At 54.2% G+C, this 23,454-nt stretch overlaps 1 protein-coding gene across 3 annotated transcripts; it reads right to left on the reverse strand.

The window, feature by feature from the left end:
- Positions 1-113: 113 nt before the first annotated feature.
- SLC12A4 (solute carrier family 12 member 4) lies at positions 114-22,507 on the reverse strand. Of its 3 annotated transcripts, none has more exons than XM_045443214.1 (24): positions 22,298-22,507; positions 17,544-17,638; positions 15,975-16,106; positions 12,114-12,260; positions 11,973-12,027; positions 10,035-10,165; positions 8,005-8,246; positions 7,650-7,864; positions 6,966-7,130; positions 6,791-6,889; positions 6,456-6,513; positions 5,918-6,092; positions 5,363-5,481; positions 3,623-3,721; positions 3,311-3,430; positions 2,999-3,103; positions 2,587-2,755; positions 2,109-2,304; positions 1,821-1,990; positions 1,598-1,729; positions 1,413-1,520; positions 1,091-1,278; positions 843-976; positions 114-670 (listed from the first exon to the last, which is right to left on the reverse strand). In XM_045443214.1, the coding sequence occupies exons 1-24, from the start codon at positions 22,410-22,412 to the stop codon at positions 579-581; spliced, it is 3,261 nt and encodes a 1,086-aa protein (XP_045299170.1). In that variant the 5' UTR covers positions 22,413-22,507; the 3' UTR covers positions 114-578. The 3 variants fall into 3 exon arrangements, with proteins under 3 accessions (XP_045299170.1, XP_045299169.1, XP_045299171.1); XM_045443213.1 differs by lacking the exon at positions 22,298-22,507 and adding an exon at positions 20,879-20,988; XM_045443215.1 differs by lacking the exons at positions 15,975-16,106; positions 17,544-17,638; positions 22,298-22,507 and adding an exon at positions 14,305-14,377.
- Between the last annotated feature and the right edge of the window lie 947 nt (positions 22,508-23,454).

A 23,454-nucleotide genomic window follows, 5' to 3' on the forward strand; every position in this document is an offset into this window, starting at 1 on the left:
CGGCCAGACATTGCCGGAAAGGGACATAGCCTCAGGGAGCCAGCTCTGGGCCTGGTTTCAGTTCCGCCTTCTTCCCTTGGTGCCAGGGGAAACAGAGACGGGGCAGTAGGAGGCCCAGAAGTACACAATGTTTTATTGAAAAAAGTCAGGCCTCAGCTGGACAGTTCCATTGCGCTTTGCTCCGTGGGGGTCCCTGCCCACAGTAGCCTGAGCCAGATCTTCCTGCAGGTGGGCTGGGCCAGACCCCCCCCCCCCCACCACCCTTCCCCTCCTCTCTGATGGTGACATCCAAACAATAAATATGCAATAAATAGCATTCCTGGGCAGGCTGCCTTCAAATCCCACATCAGCTCCCACCAGTCCTCTCCTGGGGTGCTGGATGGGAAAGTCCCCAAACCTCTCAGGGTCCGTCAGTACCTTGGATCCTTCTCCATTGCCAGGCCCAGTCCCAGTCTCCAAGGAGACCTAGCAAAGCTGGGTCCGGGGCAGGGCCAGGCAAAGCAGGGCTGGTGGGTGGGTGCTGGGAGGGGGCTGTTACCCTGGACACCTCCACTCTAAGCCGCAAGTGTATATGAGGCTCAGGAGTAGATGGTGATCACTTCACGGCCACCGCCACGCACCAACAGCACACGCTCAAGGCCTTCGGTCAGCACCTCCAGGAACTCCATGTCTGTAGAGCATCAGGTCAAGGAGGCAGCACCAGGACCAAGGGCATCCAGGGAAATCTGGCCTACTAACCAGAGCTGGGGTAAGCTCTCACCCCCTCATCTAGAGAGAAGAGCTCCTGGCCTGACCTCCTGTGTGTCCACCTCCCCACTGCCTGCCTCTCCACAAAAGGATACAGTTCTCATCACCTTCGCTGTTCTTGGGTGGGCCAGGCATGTTCAGTAGGACCAGGCGGGCATCGTGGGAGCGAGTGACAATGACTTCATTGAGCTTCACAGCAGTGTGCATGCGCCGCACATTGGACTGGTCCCTGCAGGTAATGCAGCTGATCGTGGGCCCCACCTCTGGCCCCCCCAAAGACTATGTACGGCCCCATCCCACCCCCACACTCCAGTGTGGTTGGGTTCATTCTTGCTGCACTCACGGTTTAATATGCACCAGCTCCCGGAAATTGTCAGGGGCGTGGCTGGGGTCCCAGGACTCAGCTGCCATGTACTTGTCCCGAGTCCATGTCATCTGGATCTTGTCAGCCCCAGCTGCAGAGTCATCTTCCTCGTCCGAGTACAGGCTCTCCAGGCGCAGGGCTGAGTGCCGGTCCTTGACCAGCTGGGCCTGAGGAAAATCAGAGGAGGTGGCCTCAGTTCCATGGGAAAAGGGGGGGCCTCATTCTGATGTCCCAAACTAATGGTGTCTCCAAAGGCCTGACCTGCCACCCACCCCTGCCTCAAACAAGAAAAGCCACTGACTTCTCGCTCCCGCTCTGTCTTGGTCAGCCTCATCTGCCGCAGCATCTGGGACCGCTGTTCCATCATTAGTGTCCGCTCATAGGTATATGCAGAGATGTCGCTGTTATGCTAGGGAGAGAGTGGGCCATGAAGAATGGGCTGCATGGGACAGGGTATCCACAGGGCCACAGGGGCAGGTGACTCACCATCTCTACCACCTCCACCTCTGCCTCAAGGCGTAGGTGGTACAGGAAGATGGCCAGATCCTTCTTCATCTGGATGCTGTTGTCATCCATCTGGGCCACCGTAAAGATGCGCATCCGGCACTTCCTCCACACCTGTGGCACGGGAGCAGGGTGGGTGGTTTAGTCACATTCCACCCCTCCAAGGGCCCAGCGCTTGCCACCAGGGCCCACCCACCAGGCCCACCTTGTGCTGGCGCAGCAGAAAGGGCAAAAGCATAAGCATGCCACCGTCGTGCACAATCCACCACACGTCAATGTGGCCCTCTAGGTAGCGCTCATGGTTGCTGGGGTAGAAGGCGATGTTCTTGGGCACGAGCAGGGCCAAGTGCGCTGCTGTGGTGCAGCGCACGGTGTCTGGGGAAGAAGGCCACTGCTGACTGCCAGCCCGTGGCCCTCTGGCCTCTGCCCTCACCTGATCCCCAGCCCCTCTCCCACACAGCCGAGCCCAGGACCTATCTTTCCCATCACATACCAATAAAGGTCTTCCAGGCACGTGGGTCCTCGCTCTGTCGCCAGCCATAGGGCCAGCCCAGCACCACAGAGTTATGCCTCATGCCACCCAGGCCACAAGACTGGATGAGGTGGGCCAGCCCCTCTCGCACCTTGCTGGCTACCACCACCTGGCAGAAGCCCTTCACCTTCTCAATCTCCATCATATTCTTGATTGTCTGTAGGAAACATACCAGGGTCAGAAGGCGAGGCCATTAGCGTTCCCTCTCCTGGGTTCCCTCCCAACAGAATGACTTGGAGGTGCGGGTGGGGGAGGAGAAGGAGGTAAGCTGCCCACCCAGAGGCCGTGTTTTTAAGATGGGACAGCCATACCCCCTTGTTCCAGCTCTCACGTGGCAGCAGTGCGGTCCACCTGGCTGGTCAGGATTAGTCCCCTTCTCCTAGGAGCCAGCTGCAGCCCAGACACCTCTAGTCAGCTCCCCACCCCCTACAGCAGGCACCTGCTCAGCAGCCTGGGCCTCGCCATAGCTCTCCAAGAAGCTGCCCTGGATGACAGAACCGACGATGGTCAGGCCCTTGCCAGCCTTAAGCTGGGAGGCGAAAGTGAGGAGCCGTGGGTACTTCACGTGAAGGTCCTCGTCTAGCTTCAGCAGCACCAGCAGCTGAGGCCTGCAGTGGCCAGATGGGGAGCCTGAGACCTGGGCCAGAGGTTTCCAGGAAGCCCCTCTTCTTCCCTTCTCAGCTCACATGCCCCCACCAGTGTGAGTAGCAGGGATCCAAGGGCACCACTGACAACCCCAGGACAGGGAACATGGACTAGGGAGGGAGAACCAGCACCTCTTGACCCTCCCACCCTCACAGCAACCCCCTGAGTACCTTGAGTGGCTCCTGTCAGTCTGGATGTGAACTCACCGCCAGTTCTTCGTGTGAGGAGGCCCCTCCTCTAGCCGTAACAGTGCATAGCGGGCAGCACTCAGGGACAGCCCTCGGATCCCATCACCCCACTCCTTCTCGGCCCTGCAGGGGCCAACCACAAGCTGATGAGCTCCGGGCCCACCCATGGGATTCTGTCCATGTGTATGTGAGATGGAAGGCAGCCAGCCCCCCAAGTCACAGACCCCCAGCCCCGCACCCATGGTGGCTAGTGAAAGATGGCTCAGCTCCCCCAAACCCAGCATACAGACTACCCCACTTGTCCCAGCCAGGCGGCAGCCCCGCACTCACCCTTGGTATTCAATGTACTTGTAGATCATGCCCGCAATGAGCATGGCGACCAGGGCGTAGTACCAGGAGGAGACAAACATAAGGGCCAGGCAGAGGCTCATGCCCAGGAAGGATAGCGCCCTGGGCCAGAGTGGGGAAGGGCCAGAATCAGGAAAGATCAGTAGGGCCCCACGCCAAGCCTCCAACCCCCCAATCTCTCACCAATAGCAAACACTGTCCCCGAAATTCAAACTCCATCCTGGATGGGGCTCCTAGCTTCCCTCAAAGTTCTTGTGTCAGAGGACTTGGCTCAGAGGTCCAGCTGGCACTTACCAGTGATAGTACTTGAACCGTGGCCGCCAATTGGGTGTCCTTAGGAGTGTCTGCACAGCGCAGGCCAGGTTCACAAACAGGTAACACATCAGAAAGAACCTGCAGCACAGGGAATAGTTGGTACAGAGCGGCCTCCTTGGGATCCAGGTGCCTGATAATACCTGATCTTCCCCAGGCTGGAGCTGGACTAGGAACTGAGTGTCAAGGCCCTGCCCTATGTGGGCTCAGCCAGGTCTCCTCAGCCTCACAGCCTGAGGCAGATGGGACTTCTGTAAGGGCATCCACAGAGCCAGGTCTTAGAGAACGGGCAAGTGTCCACAGGTTGACAAGGTGGGAAGGTGGGCTGCAGGCAGGGGGAACAGCGGAAAGGATGGTGCTGAGGACTGCTCAGTGTCTGGAGATGGCTGGACAATATTCAGGCCTCTGGCCTGGGTGACCAGTTGGATGAGGGGCTGTCATGAGTGTGGAGAAGAGAACCTCAAGTGAATACAAAAGGGTCATTTGGCATACACTGAACTAGAGGTGCTTGAGGGATACCGTGGTGGGTGTAGGAGACTGGGACATGGGCGAGGCCTGCTGCGTGAGCCCTTCAGCTGGCTGGAAAGAAAGGGCAGACAAGAAGGCAGGAAGTCTTACTAGAGAGGGCAGGTCAGGGGCAGAAACTCCCAGAAGGGGGAAATGGTCAGTCCCATTAGGGCTGCAAGGAAGAGCCACCTGATAAAGGCTGAGATACATGCTCTGGCTTGGGCAGTGAGGGGTCACCACCCTATGACGGCAAGAACAGTTTCAGGTGTGCATTTATGCACTGGTGGAGCTGGGCTGCAGTGGGGAATAAGAGAAGACTGACTTTGGCAGGCCTGGCTGAGGCTGGGGGGGCTACCTCCAGGGGGAAGGAGGACCTTTCAGGCCTATAGGTTGACTGGGGCAGTGAGTAGTAGTCCTGTGATAACCGAGCAAGCAAGAGGGAACATGGGCAATAGAATGAGATGTGTGAGGAGAAATGGAGTAGCCACTGGCAGAGGTGAACACAGTAACCACATGAGCTCTGCCTCAGGGATCCCCAGAAATTGCCACATGCTGATCACCTCCCGCAGGGCACTGGGGATCTCAAATGCCCAGCCGACTACAGAACTTTAAAAGCAAACAACTTCTGGGGCACCTGGGTGGCTCAGTCGGTTGAGCATCTGACTTCGGCTCAGGTCATGATCTCAAAGTTCGTGGATTCGAGCCCCGCATTGGGCTCTGTGCTGACCGCTCAGAGCCTGGAGCCTGTTTCAGATTCTGTGTCTCCCTCTCTATCTCTGCCCCTCCCCTGCTCACGTTCTGTCTCAAATATAAACATTAAAAAAAATAATAATAATAATAACAAAGTAAAAGCAAACAACTTCTAAAACAGATGGGTGGAGCAGTGGTGGCTTCCTCAAGGCACTAGGCACTAGGTGCTTGCTGTGTCCGGGAGGGGAGGGCTCTGGCTGTTCGCTCTGGGAGTCTCCCACGGAGGAGTGTGGGACCTGTTGGTCTCTGTAAAACTCCTGCATAAGTGCCAGGCTCACTCCTGCATGTAGAGGTAGGCTGCGTTCTGCCATGCACACTTCTCCCCATACAGCCTGACACGTCTCCCAGCCGCATCCTCAACACGAGACAGAGTCATAGGGAGGTGCTAGGGCCCTTGGCTGAGGGGTGCTGAGGGTGCGTGGAGCCCCTCCCAAGACCATTCCCCTGTCCTGCCCCCCAGCTCACATGGATAGAATGGGGGCCACCATGTCAAGGGAGGCGATGAGGATGCCCAGCTCAGCAATGAGTGCCGTCAGGAGGAGTGCCCACGTTGGTTCACCATTTGCCTTTCCATGGCCAAATACCTGCAAACACCAGAGTGAGCAGGGTCAGTGAGGGAAGAAGCTGGTCCCATCACCCCCATCCCACACCTTGGGCCATAAGCCACAGCCTGGCCTCCATCATCCCCAAGCTCCCCCTCTGGGGCTCAGGTCACACCCACGCCTGTCCCGATAGGTACCACAAGTTTCTCTCCCCTCCCATATCTCCGGGCCTCTCTGTTATGGATGAGCCATCGACAGGCCCTGAGGACTGTGGCCACAAGGAGCTCTGCCAACATCAGGGCAGGGCCAGGGCAGCCCTCAGCAAGTTCCCATGGAAGGTTACGTGGCCCTGGGGCCACCAGAGGCCCCACCACAGGCCCCAGCAGGATGCAATGCATCCATATCCACTACCCCTCTACCCCAGCCAGTGTGAGAGACCCACAGTACCCAGGCTATGGGGGAGTGCAGATGGGCTCACCCTGAGGAAGGGAATGATGTTGTCCTTGGCGATGGCCTGCAAAAGGCGTGGTGCCCCAGTGAGGCTTTGTAGGCCGGCACCACAAGTTGAGAAGAAGGAGCCGATGACGATGACCCAGGGCGAAGGCCAGGCCAATGTGCCCACCACCAGGTTCCTGCTGACTCCATCACCGTACCTGCAGGGGCCAGGCTCAGGCCATGCTCCAGGCAAGGAGTCCCCCAAGCCCTGGGTGGGGCTGCCCAGAGCGAGGGATGTCAGCAGTCAGGAAGGATGGCTATGGTGGGCAGAGCTCTGGCCCCTCAGCAGAGAAGGCTAGTCCACCAGCCCCTATCCTCTCCCTCAGCCCAGCCCTGGTCCTGATGTCACCATCCTCTCAGAAGAAAAAGTCCTGGTGGGGCCGGACTCACCTGGTGGCACAGACCACCATTGGCAACCAGCAGCCTGAGGACATGTGTGGGACCACGCGCACGAGGGGAGCTGGTGTCAGGGCAGGCAAAAGCTGAGCCCCCTGCCACAGGGAGGGGCCCAGGTCACTCACTTGTCCCGGAGTACCACACCCTCGATGCAGGCGCCAAAGAGAACCACACTGCTGAAGTCTGCAGCTGTGTCAAGGAAAGCTAGGCCTCTGCTGCCACTGTTGTCCCCACTCATTCCCCACACAGAACCCACACGCCCTTTGTCCTAGCCTTAGCCAGTAGACGCAGCTGAGGATTTCGTGTTGTGCACACACCCCTCAAGCGCATGCACATGAAAAGTAAGGTGTGTATGTGTCCACACGTGTGTGGTATGTTTGTGAGTGCCAGCTGGTAACTTACACGTAGGCGAGTGCCTCCCACCCCCCTCCCCGCCCACTCCAGGCCCAGGAAAGGATACACACAAGGGAGGTCGTAACAATGGCCAGAATGGTCCCCACAGGAATGGACTTCTGGGCATCCCGGAGGTCCCCGGAGCGGTTTGAGCCAGCCATAATGCCTCCAAAAACAAGACATCCTCAGGGGCTCCCCTGGGAAACAGGGCAGGGCTCGGTGGGTGGGCAAGAAGTACTCACCTGTTACGGAGGGAAAGAAGATGCCGACCAGCACGGTGAAGGATGTGGCGATGTCAGCCACCACGTACAGGGGCAGGCTCTCCTTCAGGCCAAGGGCATCTGTGGAAGGCAGTCCGTGCTTCTCCACGACCTCGCCCTTCTCCAGGTAGGCACTCCACAGGTTTTCTGTGGGGGCAGCAGTATCACTACCGCAGCCCCACTTACTTCCCAGGGGCAGTCTGGGGCAGCCCCGCCAGAGGCTGCAGATGTGAAAGGCTCTGGGGGTTCAGGATGGGGTGGGGTAGCATCAGCCACAGGGAAGGAGCTCTTCTGGCTAGAGGTCTGACAGGCAAAGGTGGCTGAACCACCATCGGCCAGAGCGTCACCACTGCCTGCCTCTTAGACAGAGGCCCTTTATGGCTCTTGTGAGAACAATCCCAGGCAGCGTCAAGGGCTGGTGACTGGGGAGAGGGGCTGCCAGAACTTTCTGGGGGCTGCTGCATGCCTGGGATACTGGCCAAACAGGCTCTTTTCACTCAAAACCTAGGTGCCAGGAGCCAGGCTGAGAGGACACTGCTGGGCTGGGAAGGCAGCCAGACCTGCCCCCCTTCCTGAGCTGGCCACACAAGGACAGCTCTGTGCTCTACTGCCTGCCTCCTGCTCAGCCTGTGGGTCAGAAACAGGAGGATGGGAGGGAGGACGCACCCTGGAGCACACCAGCAGCCGCACCAGGGATGCCAGGGATCTCGGTCACATTGTTGACCAGGAAGTAGGGGTCACAGGAATCAGTGGTAAGGTTGGGGCTGTGGCAGAAGAGTTTCCATAGCTGGGTGGCCACTGTCTCATTGTTCACCATGGCCGTCTTGGCACAGACGTCAAACTGGTCCCGGGACAGGGTCCTGTTGCCCAGCATGCACACTCTGTGGGGGGTGGGGGAGCAGAAGCATCAGCACCTGCTCAGCTAGAGGCCCATCCTGCAGTCTCGGGACTCATGGCATCAAAGGCCACTACTTGGGAGGAATGTCAGTGCAACATCTGGAGGTATTCCCAGGTTACTTACGGAAACACAGGAGGGTCAAAAATTGACTTGATGCCCCCGGCATAGATGGACAGGATGGAGATGATCACACAGGCCAGGAAGAGTGAGGCAAATTTGTTCACATACTTGACACCAACAAACACCACTAGGGTCATGAAGGTCAGAAAAATGGTCCCATATACCCGCATATTATTCAAGGTGGCACTTGATGTATCATGAGCGCCCGCTGGGTAAAAAATGGCAGCTGGTGGGGCAATGTAGGTCTGAAACAAGACAGATAAAGAAAGTTCGATCTTCCTATTTGGAAAGTGAGTCCTGTCATTTTGGTTTTCTTTTTCCTTTAATATTCAAAATTTTTTTAATTTTTTTTTTTTTCAACGTTTTTTTATTTATTTTTGGGACAGAGAGAGACAGAGCATGAACGGGGGAGGGGCAGAGAGAGAGGGAGACACAGAATCGGAAACAGGCTCCAGGCTCTGAGCCATCAGCCCAGAGCCCGACGCGGGGCTCAAACTCCCGGACCGCGAGATCGTGACCTGGCTGAAGTCGGACGCTTAACCGACTGCACCACCCAGGCGCCCCATTTCCTTTAATATTCAGAAAAAGACACAAAAGAAACATAGTATACGAGTCCATTTATATGAAATGTCCAAAATGTATAAATGTGATCAATGACAGAAAGCAAATTAATGGTTGCCTAGGGCTGGGGGGAATGGGGAGTGACTACCAACAAGTATGGGGTTTCTTCTTCTTGGGGGGATGACAATGTTCCAAATTCGATTGTGGTGATGGTTGCACAACTGTGAATATACTAAAAACCATTAACTTGTATACTTTAAATAGGTAGTGAATCATATGGTATGTGAATTATATCTTAATAAAGCTATTATTTAAAAAAAAATGAATTCAGGGGCGCCTGGGTGGCTTGGTCGGTTGAGCGTCTGACTGGCTCAGGTCATGATCTCGCGGCCCGTGGGTTCGAGCCACGCGTCGGGCTCTGTGCTGACCGCTCAGAGCCTGCAGCCTGTTTCAGATTCTGTGTCTCCCTCTCTCTCTGCCCCTCCCCTGTTCATGCTCTGTTTCTCTCTGTCTCAAAAATAAAATAAACGTTGAAAAAAAATTTTTTTAAATAAAATAAAATAAAATAAAATGAATTCAGACACAGGAGACAACCTGAATAGCTAAACAACCAACAAATAAACAGCCAACAATAATAAATGATAGTATTGGGTTGTGAGCCAAAGAATAAAATAAATATCCAGGAGTCCACACTGATATAAATACACAGTTAAATAAGTAAATGGGAGAGAGGACACATTTTCCTTAGAGAAAAAATCCAAATAATAAATGTAGGAATGTGGGAAATAGAAAAACAAAAAACAACCCCCCTCCCCTACCCCAGAAGAGATCCAGGAGCAGAGCCATTCCACAGGCAAAGAACCTGGAGGTGGGAGTAGTCAGGCAGTTCCTCTAAACATCTACTGTCTGGATCTCCAGGGGTGGGCACTGGTTACCCTGCACTCCCCACTACCCCTCCATCTCTTCTTCACCAGCTGGGGAAGTCCAGTGGGGAGGGGGAAGCTGAGTCAGAGCACACATGGGGCTCATGGAAGGGGCACTGGCCTCCAGACAAGGTCCTGTTCACCCTGGTTTAGGGATGAGGATAACATAGATCCTTGGCATAGAGCCCTGGGGGAGACAGACCTGGCCAGAGTCTACACAAGCCCAGGAAGTAGGCTCTGTATGATCACCAAGATCACTCAGTTAAATGCAACAGTTTACAGACCACCTGCTATGGCTGAAATATGCCCAGATGGGTGGAACACTTAGGGCCAAGGTGAAGGCAGCCAGGCCCCTTCCCTGCCTGGCCCAAACTGGTAAGGGTTGAAGGGGAGACTGGCGTGAGCACAGATCTTTCTCCCTCGAGAAGGCCTTTCATATTAGAAGCCCCAGACCTTGGCCAGAGGTGAGGGGAGCATGAGCAGCCTGAACCAATAGGAAAGGGACTACATGGAGAAGACCAGAATTGGCCAGAGCTTAGCCTAACTCACCAGCAAGATCTCAATGGCACCTAGGATGTACATGGCTGCAGCAAATGTTGTTCCCAGGTAGAAGCACAGGCCCACAGCGCCTCCAAATTCTGGCCCCAGCGAGCGGGAAATCATGAAATAGGAGCCCCCGGCTACAACAGAGAAAGTCAAGGCTGGTTCTTCTGTAAGGGGGTTTCCCCCAAGACAACCCCTCACAACCACCCAGCGTGACAGGGACTGTTTTTCCCACTTACAGATGAACAGAGGGTTGGGAGGTTTGCCCAAGGCTGTGTGGTTAGTAAGTGGCCAGGCTGGGGCTGAACCCCTCTCCCATCTGATTCCAACACCCAGCATGGGCCAGTAAAATGACTGCTTTGCTAGGGCACCTCTAATCCACAGCAGTGCTCCAGTGCTGGCCCACTGTCCTCCAACTCCCTGCACTCGGGCCAGTCCCTACAGCCTCCTCTAGCTAAGTATGTCCCATCTCAGCCTGCCTTACCCTTCCCTAGGGCTGTGTCTGTTAGTCTGACCCCTCCAGACAAAGGCAAGGGCTGTGTTGTCATTTTTTTGTTCCCAGGGCCCAGCACAGGGCCTGCCACCATACTGTAATCCTAACTCTAGGATCTTCTCCTTAAGGGACTGACAGGGTTGTGAACAGAGATCTGTGTGCAAAGCTGCTAATGACAGTGTTTACAACAGTGGAGAAATAGATCCCAAGAGCAGGAGAAAAATCCATATATATTAGGTACAGCTATAGGTATCCTATCAATCCTGTTTAAATAACCAAATAAACTGTTTCTAACTCAGGATGGTGGGATTATGGATTCTTTCAATTTTCTTTTAAATATTTTTCTTCATTTTCAAACCTTTTTATGGTAATCATATATTCCCTTTTTCCCCCTATTACTTTTACACGACTACTAATAAAGCTGTTATTAAAAAAAAAAAAAAATCCAGACACAGAAGCCCACCTGAATAGTGAAGCAGCCAAAGTGAAACAGTTTGAAGAAATTATTCTTCAATATTCATTTGCAACAAAATAAATAACGATAGTGCTAGATTATGATCCAAAAAATAAAATACATATTCAGAAATCCACATCGGTGTAAAAAATAGTTGAATAGGGGCACCTGGGTGGCTCAGTTGGTTAAGCACCTGGCTCTTGATTTCTGCTGAGGTCATGATCTCAAGGTCCATGGATTCAAGCCCCAAGTTGGGCTCTGCACTGACACCATGGAGCCTACTTGGGATTCTCTCTCTCCCTCTCTCTCTGCCCCTTCCCTGCTCATGCTCTCACCCTCTCTCTCAAAATAACAAATAAATTAAAACTTTTGAAAAAATGGTTAAATAGGGGTTCCTGGGTGGCTCAATCAGTGAATCGTCTGACTTCAGCTCAGGTTATGACCTCACGGCTCATGAGTTCGAGCCACACATTGGGCTCTCTGCTCTCAGCACAGAACCCGCTTCAGATCCTCTGTCTCACAATCTCTGCCCCTCCCCCTATCATTCTCTCTCCCTTTCTCTCAAAAGTAAACATTAAAAAAAATTGTTTTTAATGGTTGAATAAGTAAATAAATGGGGTCTCTGAGAACTAAGTGCAATCTCATTATCCCTGCTGAAAATGAAAACCTTCTACATTGTCTATCCTATAATCCATAGTGTCCAGACTTTTGGCTTGGGCCACCCTATGTGTTCCATCATCTTCTTTGTCAGTCCCAGTACCCTTTAAAAAAATTACTTTTAAACTAAACAAACAAAACATAAAACATAACAGCAATCTCAAACTCTGTCAAGCAAGGATGCTCCTAAGTGTTGGCACCGTCAGAGTCAGCAAATACGCCCCCACCAGAGAACTATTTGGGGGGAAGGAGGGCGTGGCTTGGCAATGAGGGTTCCTGGGCATGTCAAGGCAGATCCTGGGCCCCTTCTTCCCATCAGGCTTGGGTGGCGCTTACCCACCTGGAACCACACCGTTGGTGGCGATGGCACTCATGGAGATGGCCGTCAGCAAAGTCTGTGGGAAGGAGGGCTTAGGTGAGCAGCTCAGCCGGGTGGGCTCTGTGAAGGGGCTGTGGCCCGCACCCTGGTGAGGATACTCACACAGCAGCAGCAGATGAGCACGACGAGGAGAGCCTGCAACACACCGGCCGTGCCCACCATCCAGGTCAGCCGCAAGAACAGGATAACCCCGAAGATATTCTGTAGGCAGGGCAGGTACACCCCCATTAGGGTGCCCATACTGGGTGCCTGTGAAGCAAAAAGGGAGGGGGGGAACAAAGAACATCAGGAGGTCTCAGGTGCACCATGGAAGGTCAGCCTCTGATCACTCAGAATCCCCTTATTCCCAGGGTGTTCTATCAGAGAATAGGTTGCAGAGGGAAATCCCAAGTGTAAGTCCTGGGGAGCACAGGGCGGGTGGGTGACAGCTGGGGTATCTATGTTGATTTCCATATATAAAGGTGTTTGGGACTGGAAAGGTACAAAACCTGCTTCTTTTCAAAACCCCACCTGTGAGCTTTTGAGCCTCACCTCCCCCTCAAGGTACTGCTCCCTTCCCTTCCTCTTTACTGCTAAACTTCTGGAAAGAAAGGTCTGTCCTGATGCCCACCATCTCACCCAGCAGGTGTCATGTCACCCATGTCAGAGTCCAAGAAGTTGTCCCTGGGACTCCCTTTCCAGCCCCCAACTCCAGTCAACTCCAGTCCAGGTGGATACTAAGTCCTGCCCAGTCTGCCTCCCAAGCTGCCCTAAATCAGCCTGCCTTACTTCAGCCTCAGCCCCTTGAACCTGGGGCACTATACCTGTGGCACCCGGATGGTGCCTTCCGGTGCCTGTCGACCTCTCTACACTCCAGCCCACTCTGCGGCCGTAGAGGGTCACTGAATACCAAGTCCAATCTCATCATCCCTGTTGAAAACCCTCTGCATTGTCTCTCCTATAATCCACAGTGTGGGCCAGACTCCCCAGTTTGGGCCACCAGGTATGCCCCATCACCTTCTTTGACAGCTTCAGCCCCTGATGACAATGTGTGCTCATCTCTGCCTGGAAGGGTCAGCCCTGCCTCATTGCCTGGCAAACTCTTCAGTTACACCTTCAGGGGGCTTTAACTGTTACCCCTTCTGGGAACTTCTCCTGGGTTGCCTTAGGTTGAGTTGGTACTTCCTCTTGCATCCCCTCAACACATCTGATACACTTTTCTAGCACAGTAGTCACTATAGGTCATGGTAACAGTTCACTCGAATGTCTCATGACCATATCGGGTTATACTTGGTTTGTTTACTTTTCTATCAAGAGTAGGCCCCAAAGGTACCCAGAAGGTGGTCCTGAGCCCAGTGAGTGGTGTCTTGGAAGGCCCCTGGGATAACCTGCTAGGAAAATCCTGCATAAACAATAAAAACTCAAGGTGAAGATCAGGTAAGGAAGGTCCAGTGGGCAAATCCAGGCAGGATTTCTCAACTTTCTAAGGGCAGAGTAGGGGCCAGCCAGGAGGCCAGGGCAGAAGCTGACACAAGAGGCAAGGCTAGCATCTTTTGAAAAACTGAGCCCCCACGAGTGCAGCCTAGGGTAGCAGGGCCCTAAGAGCTTCCACCACAGACCCAGCAAGCTGGAGTGGGGTGGGAAAGAGAACTATGTGGCCACAGGAACTTTTCTGAAGGGTCCAGGCCTGGGGCAGGATCTCTGTGCAGTCTAAAGGGACCTCAGAAGAGCCAGGAAAGGCACAAGTGAAAACAAATGGTCCCTTGAACTGGTGACACCTTATCTGGGCTCTGAGCCCTTCACAGAGGCCCTGGACCACACACTGGATAGCGGCAGCTCCCAGCCCCACCCCCATTCTAAGCTGAGTCACTTTGGGGAAAGGGCAGTGTGGGAAAGGGCAGGGCCGGAAATGCTTTCTGCATCCCCAAATAACCTCTGGCAGCCTGCGAAGGTCATCAGGCCAGAGCCAGAGCAGCTGCCATGGAGAGGCTGCCTTGGGTCTGGTTGGGGGCCCACCCTTCCTGCTTTATGCCTCCTTTCATGATTGCCCTGCTCGGACCCATCCTAGGTGAGGACCCATCCTGGGTGAGGACCACAGCTCAGTAGCTCCAACTCCCTAGATACCTGCTGACTCACTAGGGACTGGACCAGCCTTCTCCTTCCTCCATAGGAAAAGCCACTGGAACTGAGACAGTCTTGCTATCCTCCCACATCCTAACCCTAGGGCCAATAAGCTGGGCAGGTAAGCTGAAACTGAGCCCCAACATCCTGAAAGCCTCCTCATAAAGCTAAGGGACCATGACCCTTTACCAACCCAGACTTCCTTGTGACAGTCCTGTTGGGATGTGCACTAGCCTTTCTCAGGGACCTTTTTACTCCTCGTCACCAGCTCCCTGGACTTGGCCCTAAGGAACAAAGAGAGGCTCTTATCAAGGATTCTACCTCCCTCTCTCTCTCTCTCTCAATACATACATACATACATACATAAAATTTTTAAAAGAGGACACCTGAGTGACTCTGTTGGATAAGCATCTGACCCTTGATTTCGGCTCACATCATGGGATCAAGCCCATTTTGGGATTCTGTCCCTCTCTCTCCCTCTGCCCTTGCCTTGCTCATGAGCTCTCTCCTTCTCTCTCTCTTTCAAAATAAAAAAAATTTTTTTTTTTTTTTAAGGATTCTACCATCTACTGCAGGCAACACTCTCAGAGGCTACCCCCTGCAGGGCTAAATAAGGACAGCCAGGGATACTCAGGGTTCTCTGCCATGTGCAGTCCAGAAAATGCCAGCAAAATCACAACCAGCAGGATAGGGTGGGGGTCCAGTCTGTGTGACCTCAAGATCTCAGCTGCCCTCCCTGAAGTGGGGGCTGGTTTGCCTCCTGGAGGAGTAAAGTGAGGGGTGCACAACGGCCTCATCTACCCTCTCCTTGGGCTACCCCTTCAAGGTCCACATTTCATGACCAGGTCTGAGGCTGGGTCCCCAGTTTATCCCAACCAAGAACTTCTTTGGTCTGTGCTGAACTCCAGCAAGAACACTACAGCTGGTACCAGCCAAACCCAACCTCCTTCTAAGTCACAGCTATTTCCCAAACCTCAGGGAGTCAGTAAGGGAGAGGGAGGGCTCCTTGCCTCCAAATTGAAAATGTAAAAAAAAAAAAACAAAACCCTCCAGTCTTCAGTTAAACTGAGCCCCACCTATAGGGGAGCTGAGCAAAGACATGTAAAGTCATTCTGAAGGGAGAGGAGGGCTGGAGGGCCAGAGGCCTGGATAGCAATGGGGGATGGGGCCAGGAGAGGGATAGGGAAGCCCCAAGAGGCAGTGTTTTGTTCCAATCACCCCCCTAACCCTGGCACTTGAGGAACACAGGGGCTGTTGGAGAAGTCTGCCAATGGAGGCAACACAGTGATGGGTAGGTTTTGGTCACCTGGTTACACAGTCCCAATGGACAACCAGGTTCCTGATTCCCAAGGTAACACCCTTATCTATCCTGACGGATGGAGCCAGAGTTCTGGCCTTCTACGGTAGTATAGCTCACGGTGAATCCACAAATCTGCCTTCTAGTGTACACAATTATCTTGTCTGGCTGAGTCACCTTAGGTGAGTCACTTAACACCCCTGACACTCAATTTCCTTATCTGTAAACTAAGGGTGAAAGTAGCACGTTTCATAGCTTTGTCGTAAAGATGACAATGCAAGAACCCAAGTCCACTGCTGAGCATGATGTCACACACAGAGGTCAGAGAAAAAGCAGCTGTCACTCTCACTATCATTGCTGAGGGCCTACCCGGCCCTCTGTCCCCTTCAGGGTCTCCTCTTTAGCCCACCCCTTAAAGCTTTCTTGAGCCCAAGGCACTCAGTGCCCATCATCCATGCTCACCATACCTGGTACCCACTTCCCCTGGGTTGCTCACAACTGCCAATTCCAGAGTGTTGAGTCAGTCTTCCTGGCAATGGCCCCTCTGCTGCCCCTGACCAGCTTACCTTGGCTGCTCTCCGGCGGGTGCCCTCCCCACTCTCAGCTTCCTCATGTTCCTTGGCGCCCTGTGTGAGGTTGGTGTAGCTGACGAGCTTGCCCAGGAGAGATGACACCTTTGGGCGGATGTCCAGCTCTTCCTGTAAACAGAGCCACAGGGTAATCTGGCAATGGGCCTGGCCAGTGCCAGGCTACCTGTGGTGGCCAGCAGCCTGGCCTCTGTCCCCTTGTAAGCCCTCAGGCAGGCCCGGGCCTGATGCCACTCTTGCCTGGGGAAGCCCAAGCCAGCCTACTGGGCAGGTGTGGGTGCCACACCCCAGCACGTGCCACTCAAAGACTCAGCCCAGTGACTGCTTCTCTCTGCCTCATCTTGGCTACAATCACTACCAGCGCATTTATGAAAAAGACCTGCCTCAGGGGTGAGGGCAGGGCAGGGCAGGCCTGGCAGACAGGCGAATGGCACACTTCATCCTGCCTGTTCTGCCTGGCTCCCTTCCAGCTATAAGTGGGCCTCTGGGACTCACGTCTGCCCTCAACTCTCCCATAAAAAAGTCATCACAGTGACCAAGGAAGCCAAAAGGGGGATGCCTGGAACAAGTGAAGTCTCTCTTATTTGCCCAAACCCTGAGCTGAACAGATGGTCTTACCCCCAGGCCCCAGGCCTTGTAACACACCTCAATCCCCAAGGTAGGATCCTGGCCCATCTTGGGGTGGAGCCAGGTCAAAGCCTTTGCTGCAGAAATTTGCTGCTTCTAGGCCAGGAGGCCTTCCAGGGCTCAGGCTCCCCAACCGCCACCTGAGTCTAGGCTTTCCCTGTTCCTGCACCCTCCCCAGCACCGTAGCGCTACCTACCTCTTGCCCACATTTAGTTTTTCCCTGTCAGCTCCCTTCTGACCCTACACACAAGGAAAAACCGGTTTGGAGTGAGAAGTGAAGATGGAGGTCTTTTGGGGCATGTGGAGATTGAGAAGCCCAGGAGATTCTCATGGGACAGTTAGCTGAATGTGTGTCAGAGTTTAGAGGCCTAAACCATGTCTTACAAATCTCCATCCAACTTCTGAGTTTGAGTCTGAAAAGGATAAAACTCAAGTTCAGAGGCATAAAACTGGGAATGTTTCCAGACAGGTGTCCAATGAGGCTGCAGGTGTGGAGAGAGAAAGTAGATCCAGTAAGAAGGACCAGGCCTCTGTAAACACGAGGACAGAGTCAGCGGAGCCAACCAGAGAGGACAAGGAAGAGTTCACAGGAGAGGGAAGAAAGAGAAATACTGTGAGTAAAGGGGAAAAAAAGAAATCCTGAGGGGAGAAATCCTGACAGATGGTTACCTTGCTGAGGGGCTACGTGGAAATCACCCGTGGAGGTGGCGATGGTGTGGGATTGTGAGTGGCCTCTGGGAGAGCAGTTTCAGTTCAAAAGGCCAAGGGAAACAGACAAAGGGAGACTGAAGGAGGAGCCGGGACATTAGGTGACATAACTGTCCAGACTGCCTGCTTAGCTAAGGTCTGAGTTGTGAAAGGCTCCTGCCCCCACTCCCACCTGCCTGCCACACCTGTGGCCCAGAATGGCTCTTCAGCTACCTCAAACAGTGCCAGGTTCCTGTCGTAGTAGTCACTTCCTCTGGAAGCCTCCAAGGGACAAAGGAAAGGGCTGCTCTCTCTGTGGTTGCCATGTCCTGTGAAGAGAGAGGGGCAGAATCCCAGTTAGGGAATGCCTCCTGAGCCCCTAGCACACCAGCCCAACAAGCCAGCCCACAAAACATCATCTCTGTGGAGCACTTCAGGGGCCAGTGTTACCAGGCTGGGCCTCAGGCTCACCAGCATACCCTGCCAGCCTCCGTGAAGGGCCGGAATGGCCAGGGCGGTATCAAAAGAGTGCGCATCATTTGCCCTAGGGCATGGGTGGGAAGGCCCGAGGCATACTGGCACAACCACGTGTTAACGCTGAGGGGAGGAGCCAGCTTGGGGGGCGTGGCCAGACTCTAGCCTGCCCTCAGCCCACCCCCACCCCTGTGCCCCAACTCCTCTTTCCCAGGCCTATCTGGAATACCCAGCGTGCTAGGCGCCAAGGGCTCGGCGTCCTCAGGGCCTGACTGGGTACTGCCTTCCAGATAAATGAAGCTACACGGGGCGCCTTCAGCTGCCATGGCCAGCGGGCCCCCTGCTAGCTATCCCACCATGCACCACGCGGAGGCGTCCTGGAGGGCAACCCGGGGCATGCTGGGAGGAGGGGCAAGGGCTGTCCAGCGGGCGGAAGTAGTTGCAAGAGGCCATCAAGGGTCTCCTAAGAAAGCCCTACCAAAGCCGGATTAGGTGACCCTTGCACTGAGCAAGGGCTACTGGCGGGAGCCCTGTTGGTCTCCCTGTCCCCAGATCTCAGGGACTTGCCCCAGACTAGGTGCACGGCCATTACCAGCTTCCATGCACCCACCCTGGGGCTGGTCAGAGTGTCTCCAGCCAAGGAAACCTCCCAGAAAGGAGCCAGATGAGCTTTTTTTTTTTTTTTTTTTTTTTTTTTTTTAATAAACCTGACTCAAGTCTCAAAGCTTGTCTGTTTTTTCTGATTGCCCTGTTTTCCAAACTTTATCCTTTGTTAGTTTCGGTGGGTGACATTCCCAGTTTTCCACTGAGCAGGCAGAAGACATGAAGGGCTCCTTTTCTAATCGTTAAATGCTTCCCCCCCACCCCTTCCTCAAGACGGTATGGCAACTGCTGTAGTGCCTAGAGGCCTCATAGCAAATGGAAATCTCTCATCTTAGTTCAAAAGAGCCATGTTGGTGTTGGATGGCAATAACTGTGGCAGCAGTGTTAGCCTGGTGTCCATTGATGGAGGTGGCAACAGAATTGTCATCACCGACTCAGACTAGTGGAATGTTCCAGCCACGCACTGGCCATGCGTTGTTCTGTGAGAGCTATCTGTCAGCCTTCTCTGGTTAAATGCCCAAAAGTCACTTCTCTTGTTTGGAGCTAAGAATGCTGAATGATGCATCGTCCATCTGATATATCCTCTCGCCATTGGTTTAAGGTTTAACTTGCCTTCTCTGAGGCAACAAAACTCAGTAGTTGCTGTACTATGGATTCTTTATGACCCAGAGACTGAGAAGTAAAGCGTGTCGATGACAATTTTCAGGGCAAAGTCAGCTCTTCCTTCCCACAGCATGTGAAAACAGTACGTTGCCTCATTCAGTAACCTGGAGTAGCTAAGTGAGCCAAGCTGCTCAGTCTCATGAGCTACATGATTGTGTGTAGGTCAACGTCAACAACACAGTGACAAAGGCAGCGGGAGGTCAAGCCAGCCCACCGAGTCATGTTAAAGCCTCAGGGGGTCATTTAGCTCCTCAGATGCCCTCTGACATTTGCCGTGCCCTTGATATTTGTTCAAGATCAGGATAAAGAGCCACAAGAAAAATCAGAAAACCTAGTAACAGTGCTCGTTATATTACCAGCCCTTCAGTGAGAAGCCCTCTGAAACGTACTCTTGGGTTTTGTGACCAAAAAAACCAAACCAAAACAAAAAAAGTGTCTGCCCTAAATGAATCAGATGCTTCATTTTGTCAGAAAATGGCAACTATAGAGCCCATCTTATTTCCCTTCGTGCACTGACTGCCAGGAATCTCTAAGCTAAATTTACTCTTTAGATGCAGTCACCATCTGTCTCATCTCATCCTTGCCCTCTTCCTCTTCATGGTTATGATCTGACAGTGACAGTCCTTTGGGGAGTCACTTTTGTTGCATTTATCTCTTCTGACCCTTTTGTGGAAGTAGGTTGGAAATAAATGATAAATTATGCTAAACTCATGCACTTCAGTCTATCCCACCACTGTTGCCTGTCTGTCTGAGGAAAACCACACTAGTATCCAAAAACTGCAGAGTTCAGCATGTAGCAGTCCTCCCAAAGTGCCTGTGAATATTCCTCCAAAATCTAGCCAATCCCTTGTCCTTTCAGCCATGACTCCAGAGTGGCTGAGAGCCCATCTAAGAGTTGTGTTTAGTCCTCACAGCAACACTTCAGTAGATACCATTTGCCCCCTTTTAGTAACAACGAAATAAGGCTCAGAGAGAGTCAGAGACAAGGTCACCCAGTGAGAGGGCCCAAATCTGGGTCCCAGGATCCACTAGAACCAGGTGAGAGCTAACCTTCAGGTTTCCTACTCCTACTCTGGGTCACAGTTCATCCCAGGGTGCGCTATAAGCCTTTAACTAGAGAAGAGTGACTGGGGATTGCAATTTGCCTGGCTTCGATTCCAGAACCTCCTTCTGTGTGACCCCAGGGCAATCTGCTTACCCTCTCTGTGCTGCTTTGGTTACCTCTTCTATGAAGTAGAGATAAGTAACAGCCACTCTTCCAACTACCCAGATGCATCAGAAAAGGGACAATCTGGCGCCAGTCATTCCTTGGATTTTCCCAAAGACTTGTTTAATGACAGCTCCAACAGAACTGTGGGAATGTGCAGGGACCTAAGTAGTGCCTGGATGTCTGTACGGCCTTCAGCTATTCCAAAAATTCCAGGGCAGGTCTGGGCATGCCTGCCAGGCCAAAGCTGCTCAAATACCAACCTGAGACCCCCAGTGAATCAGAGCATGGTGTGGGCCTTGGGGACTACCTGTGAGGTACACATATATGTGTGTCCTTACCAGCAGCTGTGAACACACCAGCTATAACTGGGGGCCCAGGTGAGATTCCTCATCCCCGTGCTCACAGGCATCTGCCAGAGGTACCCCTCTGGAAGCTCCCCACCCCTGTCCACAGGCCATAGTGGGCTGGATGAGAGGCCCATCTGCACCCCTTGGAGCAGAAGTAGGGGCCTTGAGAGATTCAGGTACCAGGTTGGTGTGGCCCCACGAGATGGATCTGAGGCTGTTTTGTGCCTTTTGACCCTTTGCAGTACCCACCAAGAAGGATCGTAAGCACTCACCAGGGCGCATTGTGTCCCCCATACCGCAGACACAGCCAAGTTCTGGCTGCAAAGGAGCAAGAGAAGAAGGAGGGGGATAGTGGGAGGAGCTCGTCCGTCCGGCTCGGAGGGACCTAGCAGGACGCAGCCAATGTGGCTCCAGGTCCCTCCAGACACCCTGAGAGACCAAGGCGGGGCCAGAGGCTAGGTTCATTCTGCTGGCCCGCTGCTGCAAGGCTGATCCTAGGGATGCAGGCTGGCCCAGCCTCTGGGGGAGAAGAGCCTTCCAGAGCTAACAGGGAAGCAGGGGATGCTGGCTCTTGCTGACCACTTGAACAAGGCTCGGGGCAGGGGGTGGAGGTGGGGTGTGTGCATGCACACACCATCAAGCCTGTAAAACCTACATGTCCAGCAGCCCACACCACTGTCCGGTGCCATCTCCACACATAGCAGTCAGGTGTGAGAGCCACAGCTACACACTTGCACAAGCACATACATATGCTGCTGCTATATGTACAGACACGTTTTCCAAGAGTGAGTCTCGGCAATGACAGCTCCCCCACCCCCACCCCTGGCCTCGTGGTGGGAGGTGGAGAAAGGGGTCTGGAGGGAGGCAGGAACCTGGGAGAAGGGGGGGGGGGTGGATATACCTTTAAGCTCAGTTCTAACACCTAGGTTAAGAGGGTGCTGGAGTTTCTCAAGCCTGGGTTTGAATCCCTTGAGGCAAATTATATAACTGCTCCACTCTTCAGTTCACTCCTTCCTAAGTGTGAGTAACAGGACCCATCCCATGAGAGAAATTGGGAGGATTAAACGAGTTAATTCACATGAAGCGCCTAGACAAGCCTGGTTCTGTGGAGTGCTCTACAGATGCCCACTGTACCTACAGCCCCAAGGTGGGATCAACACGAGTGCGCTCACAGGCAGTTAGCCATAGACCCCCTCAGGCAGGCAAAGCCTGGCGCCATAGGGCTGGGGGAGGAGAGAGGGTAGGTTAGTCTCTGGGAAAGAGTCACTGAAGCGCAAATGGACAGGCGAGGCGAGAGGAGGCTGGGGGAGGTTCACAGAAGGTGGAGGAACTGGGGTCCGAGACGTGGCTGTGCTCCCAGCCGGGAAGGGCCAGAGATGGGGGTGCTCGGCGGTATTCACTATCCGGGCGGCCCCACTGGCCTGGCCTCCTTCGTCGGCCACGTCTGCAGCCCCCGCCCGCGGCCCGCATGGGAGGAGCTGGGGTGGGGAGGGCAGCCCAGCCGCGGGCGCCGGGGGCCCAGGGAAATAGTGTCTGCGCCCGCGAAGCGAGGGAGGTGGCGGCGGCGCAGGCTAACAAAAGTTGGGCCCGCATCGACGTGTGCTCTCACGGTTCGGATGTATGTGCGAGCGCGGGCCACGCGTGGCCCGCTCCCCTGCCCCCGCCAAGGCCCCCACCCCGCGCGCCCTCACCGTCCGAATCCTCCCGCTCCGCGCGCTCCCCGTAGTCCACCCAACTGAGACCCTCGAGGTTGTCATAGTCGCCGCGCCTCGGCCCGTCCACCGGCACCACGGTGAAGTGAGGCATCGCGCGCGCTCGGCCCCGCCGCCCCGGCTGCCTGCCGGGCAGTCCCCGCCGCTCCCGGCCGCCGCGCCCCGCCCGCTCGCATTCCTCCCCGCTGCGCTCACTTCCTCCGCCCGCCCCCCGGGCCGCCCCTCGGGGGCGGGGAGCAGGAGGGGCTCTGGCCGGCTCCTCCCCGAGGGGGGTCTATGGGTCGCGAAGCAACCCCCCCCGCCCCCCCCCCCCCCGGGGGCAGTGCTGCTGGCGGCTCCACGCCCTGGGTAGAGCCCGGTTCCTGTGTGACCCTGGGTTAGGGGCCGCCCTCTCTGAGCTTCAGATGCAATACTTGTAAAATGGGGAAATGTGCTCCGTGAGATAAGGCGCTGGGTGCACTGGCTCTGCACTCTCTGCAAGAGGCTTGCCCTAGCAAGCATCCAGCGACATTTCTGTTACTTAGGGACGGGAAAGAGGAGGCAGGATCGGCGCGCAGGACCACACAGACCATCCCAGTCCTGCCCAGGGCCTCCTGCCATTCCAAGGTATTCCCATCCCATTCCCATGATCTCTGTCTCCCACCTGTCCTCCATGTCCCTGTAAACCGAACCCCCTTGAAGATGCCGTCCCTTCCCCGCGCCCCTCACTGCACTCTCTCCCTGAAGGTGGCTGGGAATTTCATGCCCCTTCCCCAGAAGCTGCTGCCTCCTTGGTGGGAAGGACACCCACCCGCCTCCTCGGTGGCCCGTTTGCCCCTTTGGAACACTACACTATGTTCTTTAGCCAAGTTCTTTCATCTTAATTTTCTTTTACTGTCTCACCTCCTGGGGATTCCTTTACCAAGTCGTTTACTTATTCACTCTTAACTTTTCTTTCACTTTTCACTCCCCTTCTTCAGATAACTTATCCTCGTTGTCTTTACTTTAACATCCTTTATCTCTCTAGGCTATCCTTTCAGTTATTTCTTTCTCTATCAGAAAACTCCCAGGCCCATCTGACTTGTTTATCTGCTTTTTTCCCTCTCTTTTATGGCTCAGAGAGCTTGAGAACATAGCGTAAGAATCAGTGGTATCTC

The sequence above is a fragment of the Leopardus geoffroyi genome, chromosome E2, assembly GCF_018350155.1.
Source record: "Leopardus geoffroyi isolate Oge1 chromosome E2, O.geoffroyi_Oge1_pat1.0, whole genome shotgun sequence".
Classification (NCBI taxonomy): domain Eukaryota; kingdom Metazoa; phylum Chordata; class Mammalia; order Carnivora; family Felidae; genus Leopardus; species Leopardus geoffroyi.

Bases quoted from the DNA above. Each gene is read 5' to 3' on its own strand.
- SLC12A4 (XM_045443214.1), bottom strand. From the start codon at position 22,412: ATGCCTCACTTCACCGTGGTGCCGGTGGACGGGCCGAGGCGCGGCGAC. The intron at 10,166-11,972 runs GTGGGTAAGCGC...TCTCTGTTGTAG, and splicing joins CACCAACGGTGTGGTTCCAG to CCGGGGGCTCCTATTTCATG. The intron at 3,722-5,362 runs GTGAGCTGGGGG...CCTGTGCTGCAG, and splicing joins GTGGCCCCCATTCTATCCAT to GTTCTTTCTGATGTGTTACC.